At 35.5% G+C, this 22,652-nt stretch overlaps 1 protein-coding gene and 1 non-coding gene across 2 annotated transcripts in view; one reads left to right on the forward strand and one right to left on the reverse strand.

Moving 5' to 3' along the window:
- Nucleotides 1-15,175: 15,175 nt before the first annotated feature.
- On the reverse strand, nt 15,176-15,282 carry LOC124896387. The gene has a single exon (XR_007052749.1). It is a non-coding gene; the product is annotated as a small nucleolar RNA R71 (small nucleolar RNA).
- Nucleotides 15,283-19,916: 4,634 nt separating this feature from the next.
- The window catches only part of LOC107857533 (root phototropism protein 2), a 10,754-nt gene continuing 8,018 nt past the window's right edge, over nt 19,917-22,652 (forward strand). The window contains exons 1-3 of the mRNA XM_016702319.2: nt 19,917-20,190; nt 20,308-20,377; nt 20,475-20,852. Coding sequence (XP_016557805.1) covers nt 20,129-20,190; nt 20,308-20,377; nt 20,475-20,852 — 510 coding nt within the window. The 5' untranslated portion in view covers nt 19,917-20,128. The remainder of the gene's footprint in view (nt 20,191-20,307; nt 20,378-20,474; nt 20,853-22,652) is intronic.

Below are 22,652 nucleotides of genomic sequence, written 5' to 3' on the forward strand. Positions count from 1 at the left end.
CAACCAAACATGAGAAAATAAGTAGAAAACCAACTTATTTTCCAGAAAAACATTTTCCAAGAAAACATTTCCATGAAAAATATTTTTCATCATACCAAACACACCCTAAAGAGGTGCAATCAACATTAGTTCTATGATCTTTCATTGTTCTTTAGGCATTTAAATAATAGACTCAGTTATTTAATTTTCATGCAACCTATCAACTCACTCCACCTTCCCACGGCAGAGCCAAAAGTACTGAGGCTTGGCGCAATCATGGCACGACGCGTTGCGTATCACGTCGATGTCATTGATGCGCCGCGTCGCTTAACGCGTCGGTGCCCAGTTTTAGTCATTAAATGATCGCGTCCTTATGTGTAATTAGGTCATTTTTCTTGACCTTCAGCCCTCATACACACGAAATTTAGCCGTCTTTTGGCTAAAGACATTCATTATTCCATAATTGCTCAAGAATAAGAAATCCTAGGTGATCAATTTCAAGCCAAGGATTCAAGCTTTCCTCCATCAATCTTCAAGAAATCATCCACCTAGTAATGTAAAGTGTTCATCCAAGGATCCCTTTCATCCTTGAAGTTCAAGAAACTATTTTTTGAAGCTTAAATAATGATGTTCATGTTGTGGATTGAAATTGTATCCATGTTGTTGATTTGTATGGTTTTCATGGTGAAATCTTTATGTATTCCTTGATATTATGTTAGCATGTGGATTGAATTTCATAAAATTGAGTTGATTAAAGTAGCCAAGATGTAATTGTTTAGTGTTCATGCCTAAGCCTAAGTATATGCATCCCATGTGTTTGATAAAATGCCTAAGTGAGTAGAATTGTATTTTATGACCCTTTGTTGATCTAAATGATGAACTTAGGCTACAACTAGATGTTCAAAATGACTCCCATGCTAAATCTATGTCTTATAGTTGTTTGGTGGAATGCTCATGAGACTAGAATTGTGAAATTATGATATTTTTAAATGCATTCTTATCCATGTACAAGATTATGAATATCAAGTGCTTCATGAAATCCATCAATGATTGTATTATGAATTGAGGCCTATGGTTATATATTCTAAGAAGTGTCATGTCTTGTTAGTTTCATGCTATCGAGTCTTGGGCATACTTGTACCCGATAATTTAGTTCTGTGCCTAGAACCAATGCCAGTTTTCAATATACTCTCAGTCAGGCCATGATCGTTAGAATTCAGTCAGTCACATGACTCAGAAAAACTCAGTAAATTAGTATCAGTCTAGTCCTTCACAATACTTAGTAATCTCAGTAATCTCAATCAGTTATCAGATCTTAGTAGTATTATGTCAATCAACAAAACATAGTGAAATCAGTCCAGTTGAGTCAGTAACACGATCAGTGACAGCTTAGTCAAGCCTAGTATGAACTAGGAAATTAATTCAGTGTCTATTTAGTTGGGAGTAGAATTCAGCACCGAGTGAACCCAGGGATAAGGGCTCACCTGTCAGCCAGTAGAGGGTGTAATCCTTAGAAACAATTCTTGCATTCCAGAACTACGTAGCCAGCATAGGTTGAGATGTACCCCTACGAGTCTAGGGATTATATATCTCATTTTAGTTTTCCTACTAGGAGGGGTTGACGGAAGAGCTCCCTGTCAGAGAGGGTTAACTCACAGCTTGTCTTTACCCGTGGCACGGTACTGACACCCTTCCTGCTGGGGTTACAGGTTGGACCCCACCAGTTCAGATTTGGGGCATGTAGGTTAGATGAATACTTCCCACAGTCTCAGTCTTAGTCTCAATAAAAGAACTCAAATAGTTCTTCAAATTTAGGACTGACAGATACAGTCACTCAGTTCAGTACAAAACTCATCTAGTTCCATCAGATTAGGACTGTCAGACCCAATCACTCGATTAACAGTATATCAGTGATACGAAACTCATGTTATCAGTATTCAAACTCAGTAGTCAGTATTTCACGATCTCATTTACAGTTACGTATTCATGCATGTATTCTCAAGTTCATGTAATTAAGTCAGTTAGTATTGTTTATGCATATGAACCCCATGCATTCAGCCTACCTCACTTTGCATACCAGTACATTCAGACGTACTGACGCATACTTTTCTTCTGCGCTATGGTGTTTTATACTATATGTTTGGACGCTCAAGTTCCCGATCGCACTTAGCTTTAGATTCAGCCAGCAGCAGTAGATTTGTAGTGAGTCTTCATCATTCGAGGATAGCATAATTATTTTATTATTTCAGTTTTAGTAGACGGAGTTAGTTGGGGACATGTCTCATTAACTCTACAATTTTTAGACAGTTTAGAGACTTTCAAACTAGCATGTTCAGACAGTTTATTTCAATTTTGGTATTGATATACCGTATCAGATATTTGAATCTTATGGCCTTTCAGCCTTTTTATTCTGTATTTATACAGTATATTATGTAGTGCTTAGTTACAGATATTAGTCATGGGTTAGCTTGTGGTCCTTCGAGATTGCTAGCACCGTGTAGCATTTCGGGTATCAGATTCAGGGTGTTACAAACTTGGTATCAGAGCCTAAGGTTCAATAGAATCCCAAGAAGTCTGAAAAGTCGCATCTAGTAGAGTCTTGTGCATAGGTGTGTTGCACCCCATATTTATGTACAGGAGGCTATAAGATGTTTTAGGAAAAGTTTTCCTTCTTTCAGTATTCATGTCGTACCAGTAAGCATGAGCTCAAATTTAACTCTTAGTCTAATCCGATTTTTCCTTTTCGTTTAAAGAACATGCCTCACAAAAAAAGAAATAAAAATAGTCAGCCCCTCAGCACGTTCAGGCAGATCCTCTGGATGAGCATATCTCTCATACAAAATTCAAGACTACATTCAGTACTCCAGTACCATTCTAAACCTCGATTATTAGAAACTATCATTCATTTTTAGTTACATTCTTAGTTATGGTTACAGTCTCAATTACCGTCTTAGCTACAATCTCAGTCCCAGTTCTAGCCCAGTAATTAGTTCAGTAACTCAGTTTAGTTTTAAGATTTCCCGACCATAGAATATGGCCATCAGTTACTTAGTTATTAGTATTTCGGTACCCCAGTTTACAGAATGTTTCTAAAGCATGTTAGATGCCTGATCTTGCATTCTTAAGGTAATACAGTATTCACTCACTCATGCTCAGTTACCTCATGTTACCCAGTCAGTCATTACCTTCTATGCATTATACTCTACAGTTTTAGTCCAGTTGTTCAGACTAAGTTCAGTTAAGTCTTGCAGACCCAGTATTCAGTTACCAGTCCTTTAGTTAATCAGATAAGCAGTATATTTAAGCAGTCGTGGTCAATACCCAAGTGAATATTTTTGGTAGTCTCGAGTGATGTGTTGTACTAAGATGGAGAGTATAGTTAAAAGAGTGTCGAAGAATTACTTCAGTTAAGTATAAGTTTTTAGTATGAGTTAGTTTAAGCAACACGTAATTCAGTTTAGTAGTCAGGCGAACAAGTACGGATGGTGTAGTTTCCCTTTATTTTATCTATTCACACTATTCGGAGTCCCACGAATGTAATCATTCTAAGATGGACGAACCAGGCAGTTGCATGCTCAACTTAGTTCATGTATCACATCTTAGTTTCATATCCTCCAAATTCAGTCACAATTCAGTTCATAGGTGTCTTATGCATTGCCCTAGTTTTCCTCAGTATCTCTGCAAAAATTGATATTCTTCGAGGGACCTAGTGTCCCAAGGGGGAGATACACTATAATCCCCCAAACATTCATGACATAAACATGTCACTCTTCCTCCTCACAGTAAATACAGTTAAGAGTAAAGAGTACTCATAAGTTGACCCTTAAACTCTGACCTCAGCCTCAAGCCATGTATTCAAGGTGCTCAGTTCAAATCACGATATTCACTTTATATACCACATTTCAGACTCAGATATGTTCCCATGTTCCCATTCACGCGTGCCCAATAAGTGTTCTCGGGTTCATCAGTATTTTTTATTTAAGGTAACAGTCTTCCATGAATTCACTTAGTTCCATGTTCAGATTCCATTACAAACTTGGTATTTAGTTTTATACTCAGATTCCCATTATAAACTTGGTATCAATTACCATTGGATATTCAGTCATATGTTCATGTGTCAGTTCAGTCATGTATTCACGCATCAGATATGCATGCTCATCTTAAAATACTTCAAATAAATGCATGCACGTCTGCCACGCTCCGCGGATGATATGCCAGAATCTATATGCAAGTCCCGATGGACACACCGGTTGAAGATTTGGTGGTTATCGGTACACATCGACAACTTATTCAGTATGAAGAAGAGGGCTTTCTGTGTAAGGGATATGGTAGATTGGGACACACCGCCTAATCATGCCCCCATAAGCCCTAACACGATTCCAATCCAAAGAAGACGGAGATAAAAAACAACCCACTACCGATGGACAGCTGGAAGACAATAGCCTTTTCTAAGAAGAGAACCATAAAAAACCACCAATGTTGGAAGGTAAGAGAGCAACCACAAAGCATCAAGGTAAAAAAATTTATGCAGTCACAGGAAAGTTTCTGGAAACCTGATCCCTTCATTACTCGACTCTAGATCGGTCGGAAGCTAACTCAGGTAAAGGAGAGGCTAACAACGAAGCCTCTAATGAACCAAAAAACTTGGGCCCATCTTCTGGGCCTAAACTAAGTCTTTCTCAGAACCCCAATCCTAAAGAAAATTCTTTTATTTTGGGTACTAAGCCCATATTAACAGAACCCCATAGTAAGTTGGGGCCCAATAAGGTTAATAGGAAGAGGCCCATTAATCTTGGACCTAGAACCTCCAAACAGACCCATCAAGGGTCTTTCCATAATAAGGGTCATACAAGACCCGACCCATTGCACTTAGATATTCCCAAGGAAGGCTCCAGTAATAAAAATGCAGGCTCTTATGTTGACCTGGACATCCACCATCGAGCTTCCCACCCCCTTTCTTCCTCTGGTACCCAAAAGCCAGAGGCGATCCTCTTTGATCAAAAAGCTCCCATCAATCAAAAGCCTCAAATTGTCACTTCTAAAACTCCTGCATTTATTACAAGCAATCATGGTAATAATGAGGAGATACAAAAAGTCACTACCCTGTCTAATTATACCCACAAAGGTATTAAAACAGGTAACCTCCACCCTAATTCTAACATTACTTAGCCAAAGAAAAATAGAGAATCTCAACCAAGGTCCACCTCTGAACGAAACAACATTCATCTCCAAATCACTTGGGATGGACCACCAACTAACCTCCTTGTTAGAAATATGTCTATCCCAATAAGTGATGCCTCTCAAGATGACCTTCGAAGGAAAGCAAATCACAATTCTCATCAAGAACCCTCACTACCTAGCTCAGGTATGATAGAAGGTTTGAACCAAGGCCCCTAAAATATGGACAAAACGTATAGATGACCACTCTTATGAGCTTGGCGAGCCAGAACACCCCATTCTTTTTCTTTCAAGAGCTAATTTTATAAGAACTGATAAAGATGAAAAAAAGACTCCCTTTCCTCCCACCTAGTATATCAGGATTTCTGGACTCAGGACCCCTCTTTATCAAGCAAAATGGGAACCCTCCCATGAACCCCCAAGTACCAAGCCAGCCATAGCCAACCCAGCTAGCTCTGGATCTAGAGGTAGAGAAGAGAAAACTCACTCTGGAGGCCTTGAGAGAAAACAACAAAAAAATAGAAAAACTCTTGGAAACTCTCAAGGTCCCAAAAGAAGGGGTGCTCACCTTGGACAGAACCTTCACCCATATATTCGAGGACCTTACAAGTGAGATGCTGCTAATCCTCATCCCTCTAGAGATACACAAAATGGACTTAGAAATACTAATTCCAGCTCCGAGCATATTCTTCACTACCAAAATGGAACCCCTTTCCAGAAAAAAAAAGAAAATGATGAGACAAGCACCAAATCTCCCACCCACCAAAGGAAAGGAGATAATGCTGAACAGGAATCCCCCAAACAAAATCTAATTATGACTTGCATCATATGGAATGTTAGGAGGGCCAACAATGTTGAATTCAAGCGCCACTGTAGGTCCATGGTGAATATCCATAAACCATCCTTTGTAGCTCTTCTTGAAACTCGTACGAAAAAGCACAAAGGTATGGATGAAATCCTGGGCTTGAATAGCCACATCAAATTCTCAGCCAATGGCAACTCTGGAGGCATAGTCATTAAATAGGACTCTACTAATCTCAGTACCCAGGAAATCACCATTTCCCCTCAAGCTATCCACACCATTGCCAAGGTTAGTAACCCTCTCCCCCTCTCATCTTAGTACTTTACTTTTATTTATGCTAGTACCTCCTTTGATGAAAAAAAAAATCTTTAGAATAACCTGAATGACTTTGCTACCATCATTACCCCCAAGCCTCCCCACCCCTGGATCATTGTAGAAGACTTCAATAAGGTGCTAAAATCCTCTGAAAAATTTAGAGGCAATCCTATTAGTACCTCAAGGTATTCAGTATTTAGGACTGAATTAACAGATGGAACCCCATTGATCTTGGCTTTAAAGGGGGCAGATACACTTGGTCTAACAAAAGGTATAGAAATAGGAGTGGTCTAATCCTAGAGAGACTTGACAGATGCCTTGCTAATAATCCCTGGATCAAGTTGTTCCCTAATGCCACTGTCACTCATCTACCCAGAACCCAATCTGACTATTGCCCTCTTAAGCTAGATCTTTATAAGCATCATAATAGTTGCAGTAAAATTTTTAGACTAGAGATAGTGTGGTGAACTTACCCAGACTTCCACAATGTTTTAAGTCATTCCTACTCTAATTCCACCAACCTTACTGAAGCCATCTCTACTTTTCAAGATAATGTCACCCCATAGAATAAGAAATGCTTTGACAACATCTTCCATAAGAGAAAAAAATCCTGGCCAGACTAGCTAGCATCCAGGGGTCCCTCTTTTACCCCACTAGCTCCTTTCTCCATGACCTTGTGGATAACCTTACTAAATATTATAGCAACACACTTCAGCAAGAACAAGAATTCTGGAGAATTAAATCCAAGATTAACTGGCTTGCTAAAGGAGACTCCAATACCAGTTTCTTCCACACTTCTACCCTAAATAGGAGAAGAAGAAATATAATCAATGCTCTAAAAGATAACAATGAAAACTGGACTTACGACCCTAAGGATATCAAATAAAATATCCTCAGGTTTTATAATTCCCTTTACTATGCTGACCATCATACTTTCAAGATCAGAGTCCAGAAAAACCCATCCTCTAGAGGGTCCCTTGATCTTGAGGACCATAAACTTCTGGATTCTATACACAATCCTAGGAAAGTCAAAGAGGTTGTCTTTTTCTTTAAACCCAGGAAAGCCCCTGACCCTGATAGTATCCACCCTCTTTTGTTCCAAAAATACTGAAACATTATGAGCGCTCAAATCATTCAATTCTGTCAAAACAACTTCAACTCTTACAGAATAGAGAAACAGGTAAACACCACTTACCTCTGCCTCATCTTCAAATGACCCAATGCCTCTAATCTCAGGAACTTTAGGCCCATTGGATTTTATAATACCTAGTACAAGATCATTATCAAAATCATTTTTGCAAGGCTTAAGCCTCATCTGGACAAAATCATTAGCCAGAGCCAAGCCAGTTTTCCCTCTAAGAGAAAGACCTGTGACAATGCCATTATTGTCTAAGAGGTGATCTCTCACTTGGGAAAATAAATGGTAAAAAAGGTAGCATGATTCTCAAAATTAACCTTGAGAAAACCATTGATAGAATTGAATGAAGCTTCATCAAACAAGTCCTCTTATTCTTTAACATATCTCCCAAACTAAGCTCTCTCATCATGTCTCGTATCTCCTCCTCCTTAATTTCTATCCTTGTCAATGAAGGAAGAATAGAAATTATCTAGCCTAGTAAATAGATAAGACAAGGAGACCCCTTTTTTCCCCACGTCTTCATCATGTACATAGAGCTCCTATCAAGAGGGATTGATCATAACATTGACATCTTGAACTAGGATCCCATTACCCTTAATAAAAGGCCCTTTCTCTTTCCCATCTCTTCTTTGTTGATGACCTTGTTCTCATGGCAAAGGCAGATCAAAAGAACTGTACCGCCATAAAGAGAACTTTTGAATACTTTAGCTAATTTTTTGGCCAAAAAGTGAACCACCTAAAATCCAAAGTTGTCTTCTCTAGGAACTGCTCTTCGAACGTAAAGATCCATCTCTCTACCATCCTTAACATCCACACTAGAGATCACTTTGGGAAATACCTAAGCTTCCTAATTTTTTACCAGAGACCTTGCAATAAGGACTTCCAGTTTATTATTGACAACCTCAACAATAAACTGGCAGGGTGGAAAACCATTTTCCTCAATATGGCTGGCAGAACTACCAAATCCAAGTCCTCCCTCAACAGCATTCCCACTCACATTATGCAATACATCTCCATCTTCAGCAAAATTCTCAAACTCTGTGATAGAACCCAAAGAAAATTTATTTGGCATTCAACTTCAGAGAAGAAAAAATACACCTCATTAATTGGGATACACTTACACTTCTCTAGAAGAAGAGGGACTGGAAACCCAAACAACCAAGATTGAGAATGAAACAATGCTCAGTATCTTGTCCTAAAGGTACCACTAATACCAAACAAGCTATGGGTTAAGGTCCTTAGGAGCAAATATACCAACCATGATAGGACCTGCAAAAAAACCACTTCCAATACTTGGAAGAGCTTGAAGCTGGGTTGGAAACATTGCACCAAAGCCACTCAATGAATTGTCTACAAAGGTGATAAAATAAACTTCTGGTTAGATAGATGGCTGCCTAACATCCCCTCCCCCCACAGAAACCTTATCCAAGGCCCTCTTCCTCTTAACTAGGATAGCACCAAGCTTAACTGCATTTGGCACAATAATTCCTGGCATATGGACACTCTCCCTATTCATATTCCTAATCACCTTAATGAAACCATCCTCACCACCTTTAGATATAACACCAGAGTCAGTACTGACCACTTGGTTTAGGCTGTCTCTGGCAATGAACTTTTCACTAGCAAAAGTTCTTACTCAATTCTAAGACAGAGTTACAACACAACCCCCTGCATGTCATAACTCCTACAGCTAGATTTAGAAGATCCACTACCCTCCTAAGATAAAATAATTTCTTTGTCTTGCTCAACATAACCATCTTCCAACTAAGATTACTCTCTCTAACTTGGGGCTCAATATTACCCCCAACTTCTTGAGTTGCAACCACCCCTTTGAGTATATTCTTCATATATTTTTCCAATGCCCATATTCCATAGAGGTATGATAACATATTGTAAGTAGGGGTACTGCTCTTGGGATTTCCATCAATAACTTCTATCCTCAGAATTAGGAAAACACTTGAGGAAAACTTAAGAATCTTAGGTTTGACAGTACTCTCATGTGGCACGATATTCTCACCTTTACCATTTGGGCAATCTGGAAGAATATGAACAATAACTCTTTTAATAACAAGAAGGACAAACCTAAGTTTTAAGATATCCATGTTGAGGATCATGAATTCTATCATATAGCTAGCAACAGGACTCTGTATGCTCGAAATCTAACTAGTATCAATGTTAAGTGGCACCCTCTAGCTCATCAGTACTACAATCTTAATACTGATGGTGCCTGCCTTAACAACCCTGGAAAATGAGGGATTGAGGGAATCATTAGGAATTGCAGAGGGGGTTGGGAAGTGGGGTTTGCTAAACACTATCCCCAGGCCACCAACAACCAAATGGAGCTAGCTGCTCTGCTAGAAGGTCTGAGAATGGCGAAGAGCCACCATTTAGTACCCCTTGAAATAAACATTGACTCCAAGAAAATAATTTATATGCTTAAGTTTGGGAACTTGCTTTATGATGATTTTCATGATGAATCCAGGTTAAGACTAAGAAGGCTAGGGAGGCCCCAAGTAACCCACTAATTTAGAGAACAAAATGGAGTGGCTGATGCAATGACAAAGTTAGGAGCAACTACTGCTGAATTGAAGGAAACTTCCTTTATTGTATTTTCAATAATGTGTACTCAGAATGCGGTTTGGGCAGACATAGTCGAAACTTATTTTGAAAGACTTGTAAATATTTTTTGAAACAAGTTTAGTTACAGATGACTCCTCTTATTTTGTTTTGCAATTGGATTGACCTAATTCAGTATTTATAATTATCTTAAACTATCAATTTTTCTTAATGCAATCCCTCTTAACCAAAAAAAAATATTAATAAGCTAGCAAATTAGAAACAAAATTATTTTTAAGATTTAAAGAAAATACAAGACAAGTAAATTGATACGGAGATATGTTTAGTTAAACAAAACATTTTAAATTCTTTTCAAAACAATATAAGTTGTAATTTTCTCATGTAAATATGATTTAACAGAACATAAATGGGTCTAGTCTATCATTTTACAAATATACACCTAACTATGTCGTTCGTCCAGTCATTTCACTAGTAAAATCTTTAAGCATATCGAAGCTTTCCTTGGATATCTATTTTTAAGCTTGTATTCTCTTTATTAGTTTTTATACATACACGTATATTGTTGCAAAAGTCCAACGTAATTATGAAATTATTCAATTTTTGAAAATTCAGAGAATTTTTTATTTTACTATAGATGATTTGGTAATGTTCTCATGGACGTGCGACTGAAATGATCCCTTAACTTAAAAAAGTGATAGATCTATGCCATCAAATTAAAATGTGACAAAAGTAGGTTTGGTGCACTTTTTTTGTGCACCATATTTCATTTGTTTAACGTTTTGGGTTAACAAAAGTTAAAAGTGGATAATGCACCTTTTTTGTGCACCATCCATTTTTTTCTATGTGGTGCACTATGTGAAAAAAAAATATATGGTGTACTTTTTTTGTGCACCATCCATTTTTTTTATATGATGCACTAATTTTATGCACTATATGAAAAAAAATATATGATGCACTTTTTTGGGCATAAAGAAAATGCAGGTTTTATATAATTACGATGGTGCAAAAAGTTAATGCTATTTTGGGCATGTCATCAATAAACATAAAAATCAGAAACAACATTGATTGTCTATTGTACTTCCTCCGTTCGGATTTACTTATCACATTTATTAAAAATATAATGACTGTATGGTGACTTATCATATCAAATCTATTAATTAATGTTTAAAAATATGTATTGAAAAATAATTTGGAGAATAAGTGATTGTTAAAAATAAAACATAATTTTTTTTATCTTCCTTGATTTGTTAAAAATTACAAGTAAAAATGAAATCAAATTAAAAAAATAACAACAAATAAATTCGAATGGAGGAGCATGTTGCTAGGTGTCTTTTACCCTTCTTACTCTATGCACCTCCAACCAAATATCATTTACTTATTTATTTTTTTCCTTTTTTCAAAGTCACTCTATATTATCTCCATGAAGAAAATGCATGGTCCTAACTATTTTGACCCGTATATAAATAGATATTTTTGAAGAAAAAATTGACATATTAGTATGTTTTTAGTTTGATCATTAAATTAATCTCACAAAATTACGTATAGTAACCAATCTAAATTTTGAGAAAGTTTCAGAAGTACTATCTTGCCAGCTAGATATATTCGTTATGGTGGTCTCATGGAATTAATGGGGTAAAAAGGTCTATTCCACATTACTAAAATTCTTGAACAAACGTATAATAGCGTATTAAATTAGTCAATGAACAACGATCATGAATAGTTATTATATGTAGAAATAATGTTTTTCAATGCCCTTTCCCCTGGCTTAAAGGATAAATTCATACACTAAAACTCAAAAATGTTGAAGATATTGATTATTGACCTACAACTACATGGGAAAAAAAAGAGGCTAATTCAAATGGAGTAAACATCAAACTATAAAAAATTCTCATGGTACAATGTTATCTCTTTTCTTTTTTTCCTCTAATCGTTGAATTTCACTTAAAAATAAATAAATTCTAAGATTTTTTTTCTAAAAAATTAAATCTGCCCAAGTAAATCTGCACCTTTATGCCGAAAAAGTGCATCATATATTTTTTTCATATAGTGCACAAAATTAGTGCACCATATAGAAAAAAATGAATGGTGCATAAAAAAAAGCACCATATATTTTTCATATATTGCACAAAATCAGTGCAATATATAGAAAAAAATGAATGGTGCATAAAAAAGTACACTATCCACTTTTAACTTCCGTTAACTCAAAACGTTAAAAAAATAAAATATGGTATAAAAAAAAAGTGCACCAAACCTTCTTTTGTTACTTTTAAATTTGATGGCATAAATCTGTCACTTTTTTAAATTAAGAGGACATTTCAGTCGTGAGATCTGTTCTCGTTTATTTGATGCACTTGATTTGAAATAAGTCAAGATCGAATAAGAAGCGACAGTAAAAGCGGAAAGATTCTTTGCTAAAAAGATTAAACCGATGGATATTTATTGTTAATGGAAATCAAGGACAAAATGGACAATGGAATCAAAATCTAAAAATTACAAGACATGATAGCTTTTATTACTAGTTACTAGGATAAATAAATTACTCTATCTATGGCAAATTATTTGACATATTTTTTTAATTTAAAAATCGTACCACAAAAATAGATATATTTTCTTATTTGAAAAATATTTAAGAATAACATTTAGACTTTGCAGTTTCTTATTCTTAAAGTTCCTGTTAATATAAGCTATACTTTCCCCCTATTAATATGAGTTGGTTTTATTTTTACGGGGTCGATAAAAAGAGAATTTTTTTTGAAATTTGTGATCTTAAATAAATATAAGATGTTTGTGTGGCTAGAAATCATTTCATTAAGTATAAAATGAGCACTTAAAAGTTAAATTGTTATTCTCTCTGTTTAAAAATGAATGACATGTTTTGACTTGACATAAAGTTTAAAAAATATAAAAGACTCTTTGAATCTTTTGATCTTAAATTAAAGTTATGTAATGTATCAAAATAACTTTGATCTTGTGACGTGGAAAGTTGATGTTAAATTGTGACCAAAAAAAGGAAAGGTCGTTCTTATTTAAATGGATTAAAAATAAAAGTAGATTATTCTTTTTGAAACAAAGTGAGTACAAAATATAGAAATATGTCATTAATCTTTAGAATCGACTAAAAAGTAAAGTGAGATAAATTGAGACATATTAATGATATTTGGCGTATTTATAATCCTAATGTAATTAAAATATGTCAAGAGTCAAAATGATAAAATAGAGTTTAATTGAGAAAACTAGTGGCGCCAGCTTGAGCTATGCTTGTTCTAGTGTACTTTGATGAGTTCTAGTGTATTGTATGAACTAATACTTGTTATTTGATGTTGTAGGAGATAATTGGATGTGATTTAAAAGCTAATTGAAGCATATAAACAAGTCCTAAGAAGTGGGATAATAAGGATCGAACGCACAAATAGGAGCCAAATAGAGAGAAATCTTGCACTTGAGAGCACCGGTTGCATCACACACCCTAAGGCAGGATAGGTAGGGTGCGACGTGACCCCTAGGGAGACCCACACTATCTTTTACTCTCCTTGGTAGGGTTCCGTAACCCAAAATACGAGCTTGAGGCCTCGTTATGCGAGTCATTTCCCGGGCATCCAAGAATTGATTTTAAGCCTCTTAATTGAGGGGCAATATTGTTAATTAATATATTTCATATTGGGATACCTATGGACGGCCTAAAATACTATAAAACCAGCATTTAGTCACAATTTCACCCTATCTTTGGATCAATAGACGAATGGAGAGGAGACAAGACATCAAAGGGCTCAAACTACGGTTCTTCGTTCTTTGACTTTACTTTCTTGTAGTTTTACTTTATGAACTCATATATGGTGATTCTTTTGTAAGACTATGAGTGGAAAAATACCGTAATTCTAGGGTTGAGACTACTAACATGATTGTGTAATTATGATTTTATAGCTGGTTTATATGTTTACTCAAATATGTGATTGTTCTTACATTCTTGTTTTACTATTCTAAAGAGTCATAAAGTTTAGGAAAAATTATAGTCCCAAAACGAATTGATCATAGGAGTTGAAGGACGAAATGAAGAATCTAAGGAGAGTAGATCATATTTTTAATTATTAGAATCTAACTTTTAAAGGATGATCTGTCTTTAGGATAGATATATACCTAAATGCCCCACTTGGTTAATGAAATGGGAAGATAGTTTAATTCATCAGAATTAAAGACTTTAATGATGTAGCTGTGATATTAGATTGGATATATGAATTAAAAATGACCATTTTCAAGTTATAACTTCAACCTCGTAGATCAATAATCATGATAAACACTAACACCGGCTAGAAATCATGATTATGCATGAACGTATAGTAAGTCTCAACCATGGAGACTTTTCTCATATTGTTCTTAGTTATAATTACAAAGATTATACTCTTGTTACAAACTCACACTTATTTAATCTTATTAGTAATGCTAAATTTAGATTGCTTGTTAAATGATAAGTCCCTGTAGGATTGATATTTGGCTCGAAAGGGCCACTATATTACTTGTTTGCCCATGTATACTTGTGTGTGTGCTAGGATGTAGTAAATTTTTGACCCCGTTGTCGGAGACTTGAAAATTGAAAACTATTTGATTCTTAGTTTCTCTATTTTGTTTGATAAGAGTTGACGACTTGGTCTCAGATACTGAACTTGCAGGTACAGGTCTGAATCCCAAGTAATCTGGCAAGGAAAAAGATTTTGGCTGAACCATATCCCAAACTTGAGAGAAACTTATATTAATTGAGGAGAGAAACAAAAATTTTATATTCTATCCTGCAAGTTCAACGAGGCGAATCCATTCCTGTAGTTATCGTTGAAGAACAACCAGCCCGCAGGACAGTACGCAAAGTGGCAATCCCACTTGCAACTAATGTTACCTCTAACATTCGCAAATAGGAACCGAGGGTAAATTTGAGCATAAAAAAATATGGTACAATTATTCCACGGCAGTGGACAGTTCACAGGCCTATCACATAAAGATCCATAGGTTCATATACAAAACTTCTTGGAGATCAGTGACACTTTTAATCCCACTAGAGTCTCGTAACACTTTTCTCTTTCTCACAATTAGGGGATGCAAAGAAATGGTTGAAGACAAAACCTTCAAACTCCATCAAAACTTAGGATGACTTAACAAAGAAGTTTCTTATTCGATTTTATCCATATGATAAAACTGTAAGATTGAGGAATGAGATCCTGAGTTTCAAATAAAAGAAAGACGAGAATCTCTATCATGCATGGCAGAGATTCAAGTCTCTTCCTAGAGATTGTCTGCATCACCAACAGACCAACGAGGTATTATATCATACTTTTGTTGAAGCTCTTGACCATAACACAAAAATTTTGCTAAATTCAGCTGCATGTGGCCAAGTTTTGAAGAAAACTTATAACGAGCTATATACTCTTTTAAATCTAATTGCACAAGGTAATCCTAAATGGCATAATGATATTTCTAGAAGTACGGTAAAGAAGTCTGCCTGTATGATTAAGGTGGATAGTGTTACAACATTGACTGCTCAATAGAATCCTTTCAGAATCAAATGATGACATAGTTTAGTAAGTTAAATGTGAATCAACCTCAGACCCAAGTTAATACGGCTCAGCAGACTCAGTCTTGGTGTAAGATTTGTGGAAGTAATGGTCACTCTGCAGATATATGTAGATCAAATCCCGAGTTTGTGAATTTTATGGATAATGCACAGAAAAGAAATAAAAATTATGATAATGCCTGCAACCACAACTAGCAGAGTCAACCCAATTACTCATGGGACAATAATCAGGCTCAGATTGAGCAGTAGCAGAGTATTAAGAATAAAACCTAGGCCAGTAATATAGAAGAGACTTTGAAAATATCATTTCCAATCAAGAACAAATGGTTGTAGGTATAAAAAATCAATAACTGGCTTAAAAGAATTTGGAGACATAGTTGAGGCAGTTAGACCAAGCACAGATTACAAGACCTCAAGGAGATTTGTCTAGTGACATATATAATCCAAAGCAAGTGGTGATAATCACCTTGAGAAGTTGTAGAGACTCGATTGACAAACCACCAAAGAAAATTAGGAGGTGCATGCAGAGTTACACCCACGATAGGCAGAATAGAAGCAAGTGCAACCCTAAAAAGTTGAAAGTTTAAAAGTTTGAGTACCCAAAAAAAGGTAGTTGAGAAAACACTAGAGATACAGCCACCACCATTCCCTTAAAGTCTTAAAAAGGATAAAAAGAATGTATGCTTTAAGAAGTTCTTTTTACACGCTCAAAGAACTTCATATTAACCTTTTTTTGTTAAATATTTTACAGGGAATGCCTAAGTATACTAAGTACTTGAAGATTGTGGTGACTAATAAGACAAAGTTGGGTGAAATTAAGACAATGACACTTATTAAGGAGTGCAATTCATTGTTGATGAGCAAGATACCAAAAAAAGTTAAGGACCTTGGAGTTTCACTCTCCCCATACAAATTGGTAAAAGTGATGTGGTCGATGTTTTGAGTGATTTGAGGAAAAGTATAAATTTGATGCCCATAGCTATGTTTAATACTTTTGGCTTAGGGAAACTAAGGTTGTGTTCAATGGTGCTCCAAATGGAGAATAGAACAAGAGTGATTCCTAAAGAAATCATAATGGATGTGCTCATTAAGGTTGGTAAGTTCATTATTTATGCTAACTTTATTGTTCTTGATTATGATACAGATGATAGAGTACCAATAGTATTGGGTCGTCCATTCTTAGCAACTGGAGGAGAACTAATAGATGTGAGAGAGGGCACTCTAAAAATGAGATTGAATGATGAAGATGTGGTCTTCAAGGAATACAAAGCACTCAATACACCCTCACACTACAAGATTTTATGCATAATCGTGACTATAGAAGTGGATGATTATGGGGTGGGGGAGTATAAACCTCCAATGACTACTTCATACTTTCTCACGGAGTTGCCCAGATTACCAATTAAGCCTAAATTTGAGAAACTAAAAGAGGAGCCTGACAAGATAAGAGTGGAAAAACCTGCCATCCTTAAGAGTAAGCACTCAAGAGCTCAGAAAAGGTTATGAAGATAGGCTCCAAGCAGGAGAAAAAAGATGAAAAAATGTAGTTAAAAATTGTGATGTGAGTCATGACGCGATAATAAATCAGGCACTGTTTGGGAGGCCACCCAAGTTAAGTTAGAACTTTATTTTCTAGTTTTTCTTTATATGACCTTTGTTTTTATTTTTTGTTGAGTCAAAAGGTTGAAGAAAAGTCTGAGTACCGAAGATCTGAGCTAAAGAGCATGGCAAAGACTGGGCGTGGGGTCCTCTGGACCTCTTTGGTGATAATGCTACTAACTAGGTTTAGGGGTATCAAGGAGTATTTCTATCCTTACTTTCAAGTTATACTTTGGGGATAAAGTATGATTTTAAGTATGGAGTGGGGAATCTTTTGATTATTTAGGGTGAAGTGCTACTATAGGATTCTTATTTTTAGTTATTTTCTAGTTTTCGACTAAATTTTAAAAATAATATAAAAATATATTATCATTGTTTGTTTTCAGTTTTGTTGTGTCTGTTTAGTAGAAGTACACTTTACCCACCCATTGATTTTTATTTTCGGTCCTTTTTTGAGGGGGCGCCCATTGAACCTAGTAGTCCTTTTTCACTATTATTGACCACACATCTCTTAGCCTACATTACAATTCTTAAGGTCCTACTTGATCTTGAACCTGAATTTTATGATATTAGTGGAGTACTACACTAAGGTCAAGCTTATGGTTCATCTTATATGACATGTGAATTCTTTGTGAGAGTGAGCAAAATTTGATTCTTATACCTATTTTTGTAATAAAATTCATATTTGTGAGTGAATGTGGGTGACTCTCTTGTGGTGAGGACACATGTTTGGTGATGGTTAGATGATTTGTATGTTCTCTTTATTGAGTAATATGCATGAATTTTCCAACTTGGCAGAGTCAATTCTTGAGGTAAGAAAGTTTTAAAGTAGTGTTCATATATTTTTAAGTGGAATGTGACATGCTTGTTGTGGAACTTGTTATTCATGTAGTCATTATAGTTCTATCTTGCGTGTCTCAGTTATTGTAGTAATTTTGGATTCTTCCTTGATGATGCTTAAATGTATAGAGTTTTTCGAGGACAAACTAGACTTTAAGTGTGGCGTGATGAACTTAGGCATATTTATACTACTAAATGTCATTATCTATGTACGTTTAGCTTAGTTTCGAGGACTTCTTGATGTAATTAATGAGTTATTAAGAGTGTAATTATGTATTTAGGTGTTAAGTTACATGTGTAGAGTGTTTAAGGTGTAATTGAAACAAGTCAAGAGTCAAAATGATCAAATATAGTTTAGTCGAGAAAACTAGTGGCATTAGCTTGAGCTATGCTTGTCCTAGTGTACTTTTATGAGCTCTATTGTGTCATATGAACTAGTGCTTGTTATTTGATATTGTAGGATACCATTAGAGGTGCTTTAAAAGATAATTGAATCCTACAAACAAGTCCTAAGAAGTGGGAAAATAAGGATCAAATGCATGATGTGATAGGAGCCAAATGGAGCAAAATTTTACACTTGGGAGCACCCCTTGCGCAACACACCCAAGGCAGGATAAAGGGTGTGTCGTGACCTCTCGAGCTACCCCTCACTACCTCGGATGGGTGCTGCGACCCTAAACACGAGCTACCATAAGGCACTTCCCGGGGCATCCAAAAGTTGATTCTTAGCCTCTTAAATGATGGGCATTATTGTCAATTGATATATTTCGTGTTGGGATACCCATGGATGACTTAAAACAATATTAAAGTAGCAGTTAGTTACAATTTCACCCTATCTTTGGATCAAGACATGAATTGGAGAGGAGATAAAACATCAAGGGGCTCAAACTAGGGTTCTTTGTTCTTTAACTTTACTTTCTTGTAATTTTACTTTATGAACTCATCTATGGTGATTCTTTGTAAGACTATAAGTGGCTAAACACCCTAATTCTATGATTGAGGCTACCAACATGATTGTGTAATTATGGTTTTATAGTTAGTTTATATGTTTATCAAGTATGTAATTATTCTTACATTCTTGTTTTGCTATTCTAAAGAGCCATGAAATTTAGGATAAATTATAGTCCCAAAACGAATTGACCATACAAGTTGAGAGACAGAATGAAGAATGTAAGGAGTATGGATTATATCTTTAATCATTAAAATCTAGTTGTTAAAGGATGATTTGTGTTTAGGATAGAGATATACCTAAACGATCCACTTGGATAATGAAATAGAAAGATAGTTTAATGCATTCGAATTAAGGACTCACATCCCCATTCAACGACGTATTTGTCAGATTAGCTTGGGTAGATGACTTAGAGGACGACCATTCTCAAGTTATAATATTAATCCCGTCGGTCAACAATTACGATAAACATCATCACCGTCGGTCAATATGCATGAATGTGTAGTAAGTCTCAACCCAGGAAACACTCCATATATTGTTTACAATCCAAATTTCATATCGTTATTGTTTCTTATTACTTAGTTATAATTACAAAGCTCATACTATTGTTACAAACTCACACTTATTTAATCTTATTAGTAACACTAGAATTATATTGCTTGCTAAGCGCTAAGTCCCTGTGAAATCGATATTCGAATCTAAAGGGCCACTACACTACTTGTTTGACCACATACACTTGCATGTGCGCTAGCACTAGGACGCAACAATTAATTAAGAGGGTGTTTGGCGATGCAAATTTTATACATTTTTTTTGAAAAATTATTTCATTTTAGTGAAAATTGTAGTGTCTGACCATAAAAATTTCAACTACAATTTAAAATTATATTTAGAAAAGTGATTCACTTTTTTCACTTTCACTTCTCCTACAAAAAGTAAAAAACAAATCCAATTAATATTTATGATCAAACACAACTCCTAACTCCAACTTTATTTCTAACTTCAATTTCAAACTTGTAAGTTTTTTTTGATTTTGATGACCAAACACCTACTAACTTAGGAATTGAGGAAGGCGTTGTTCTCTGAAAACTAAGGTAGGGTAGACACAATCAAGACAATTAGACCAACTTCTCCCTATATAACTAGATCCCTAGTTTTATTATCCTAAAGCTGTCTCTATGCACTAAACTTCCTCACATGGCTGCTCCTATCAAGAATACCAGCAGACTCTCTCTTGCCATGGAAAGAACTGGCCAATGGTACTATCTCTATCCACGTCCCACCCCTCCACCCCCTCAAACGCTCCATCATTAATCTTTTTTCCTCATATTTTTAAATGTCTCTGTTTTGTGTTAATGTCATATTCCATGCTACAGGGTTTTTTCCCAAGAAATTCCAACTGATGTTATTGTTGAAGTAGGTGAAGCAAACTTTAATCTTCACAAGGTATGTACAAATTCAGGATCTTGTAGATATATATAGTTTTAAGTGGAAACAAAGTTGGGTTTTTATTCTAATGGGTATAATTGTTTTGTCATGTCAGTTCATGCTAGTAGCAAAGAGCAACCACATAAGGAAACTTATACTTGAGACTAAAGAAAGTGATGTAACTCGGATAATCTTGTCGGATATTCCTGGAGGACCAGAGATGTTTGAAAAGGCAGCTAAGTTTTGCTATGGAGTCAACTTTGAAATCACAGTTCATAACGTGGCTGCTCTTCGGTGTGTTGCTGAGTATCTTCAAATGACTGATAAATACTGCGATAACAATCTTGCTAGCCGGACCGAAGATTTCCTTTCTCAAGTTGCCTTGACCAGCCTTTCTGGTGCACTGGTCGTATTAAAGTCCTGTGAAAATCTTCTCCCCCTTGCCCACGACCTCAACATCCTTCAAAGATGTGTTGACATCGCTAGCGCTAAGGTACCTACCTCCTTCTATACTTGTATTTAACACATTCTTTACTTTACTACTTGATATAAGAGAAGATATGGGACTTTCGTCCTCCTCACAGAATTGGGCTGAAATCTTCTGTTGTAGTTTTAAATTTAAACTTGCAATTAATTCCTTATATTAGCCTTGCTTCATCTTTTATCTTTTAAAATCAAATGTTTTGTCATTGAGGTCTACTTTTTTCAAAAACTCCAGTGTCTTCTATGTAACCTGTTACTGAGTAAATAAAAAGTATATGGTCCATTTTGTTAAAGCCCCAAGTGTCCCAACTTTTATAGTCAATGTAATTTTATTTTCTCTGATTTTTGAAAAATATGAGAATTAATTTTTCATGTGGAAAACGTCAGATTTTTATCTTGCTCGTGTTATTAGCATCTCAGTTTGTGTGTTGAGACAAGATATTAGAGTATACACAAGAAAACTGGCTGTCTTTGGAATGAGAAAATAATGACTTTCTGGGTTGCTATTGAATTGATATGGTAGCATACTCGAAGCTTTCTATATCTAAGTATATAGAAACATGATTGTGCTAAATAATATTAAAAATACACTTACAACTGAACTAATATTCGTATATGTTATTCCACCTAGGCTCATCTTCTGATTAATCTATGTCACTAAACAATATCTATAGATAAAAGGTTTAAATTTTTTCTTTACATTTTCAGGTTCCTCATAGAAAAACTCCTAAAAAGATTCAAAGAAGTCCAAAAATCCTAGACTAGGACTGGTAAGGAAAAGGGTAAACTATCCGGAAATACTCTAAACGATGCAGTAAGAGTTTGGAAATGTAAACTACAAATATGACGCCACTTGCTTGGAAGATTGGGGATTAGGAATTTAGTAGGTGTTTTTTTATTTGGTTAATTTTAATTAGTATATAAAAAGTGTTATAAAACAACAAAGAACAAAAAGAAGAGTAGAGAGTTCTCTTGAAGGATGAGAGATCATAAGATTGTAAATACAACAAAACCCCTCTATTTATAGGGGAAACTTACTCCTAGTCTGAGTAAAAGACGGATGCTTCAAATCCTAATAGATATCAAAGTAGATCTTGATAGATCTTGATACACATTCACTATAACGTAAATACATTTATAACATTCCCTCTTGAATGTCTAATTAGTAGATAATGTGCCTCGTTAAAATCTTACTAGAAAAAATTCAGTAGAAAAAAAATCTAGTGAAGGAAAAAGAGTACACATCTCTAATAATACGCATTTCGGCTGCCTCATTAAAAATCTTACAAGAAAAATCCAGTGGGACAAAAACTCGTAAGGCAAAAAGAGTACAACGCGTATTAACTCCCCCTAATGAGAACATCCTTGACCTTTGCATCTCGATCTTGTGCAACATCTTCTTGAAAGTTGCAATTGGAGAAGATTTGGTGAATAAATCAGTCACATTGTCAGTTGAACGAATCTTTTGCATGTTAAGATCATCATTCTTTTGTAGCTCATGTATGTAGAAAAGCTTTGGCAAAATATGCTTCGTTCTATCTCTATTTATAAATCCTCCCTTAAGATGTGCTATGTATGCTGAATTATCTTTGTATAAAATTATAGGTAGATTATCATATTTCACACCATATTTTTCTCGAATGAGATGTATCGTGGACCTCAACCATACACATCTCGGCTTGCTTCATGAATAGCTATTATCTCAGCATGATTCGATGAAGTGGCTACGATAGACTGCTTTGTATATCTCCAAGATATGACAGTACCACCACATATGAACACATAGCCTATTTAAGACCGAGCTTTATGC

This window comes from Capsicum annuum, chromosome 2 (assembly GCF_002878395.1).
Source record: "Capsicum annuum cultivar UCD-10X-F1 chromosome 2, UCD10Xv1.1, whole genome shotgun sequence".
In the NCBI taxonomy this organism is placed as follows: Eukaryota; Viridiplantae; Streptophyta; class Magnoliopsida; order Solanales; family Solanaceae; genus Capsicum; species Capsicum annuum.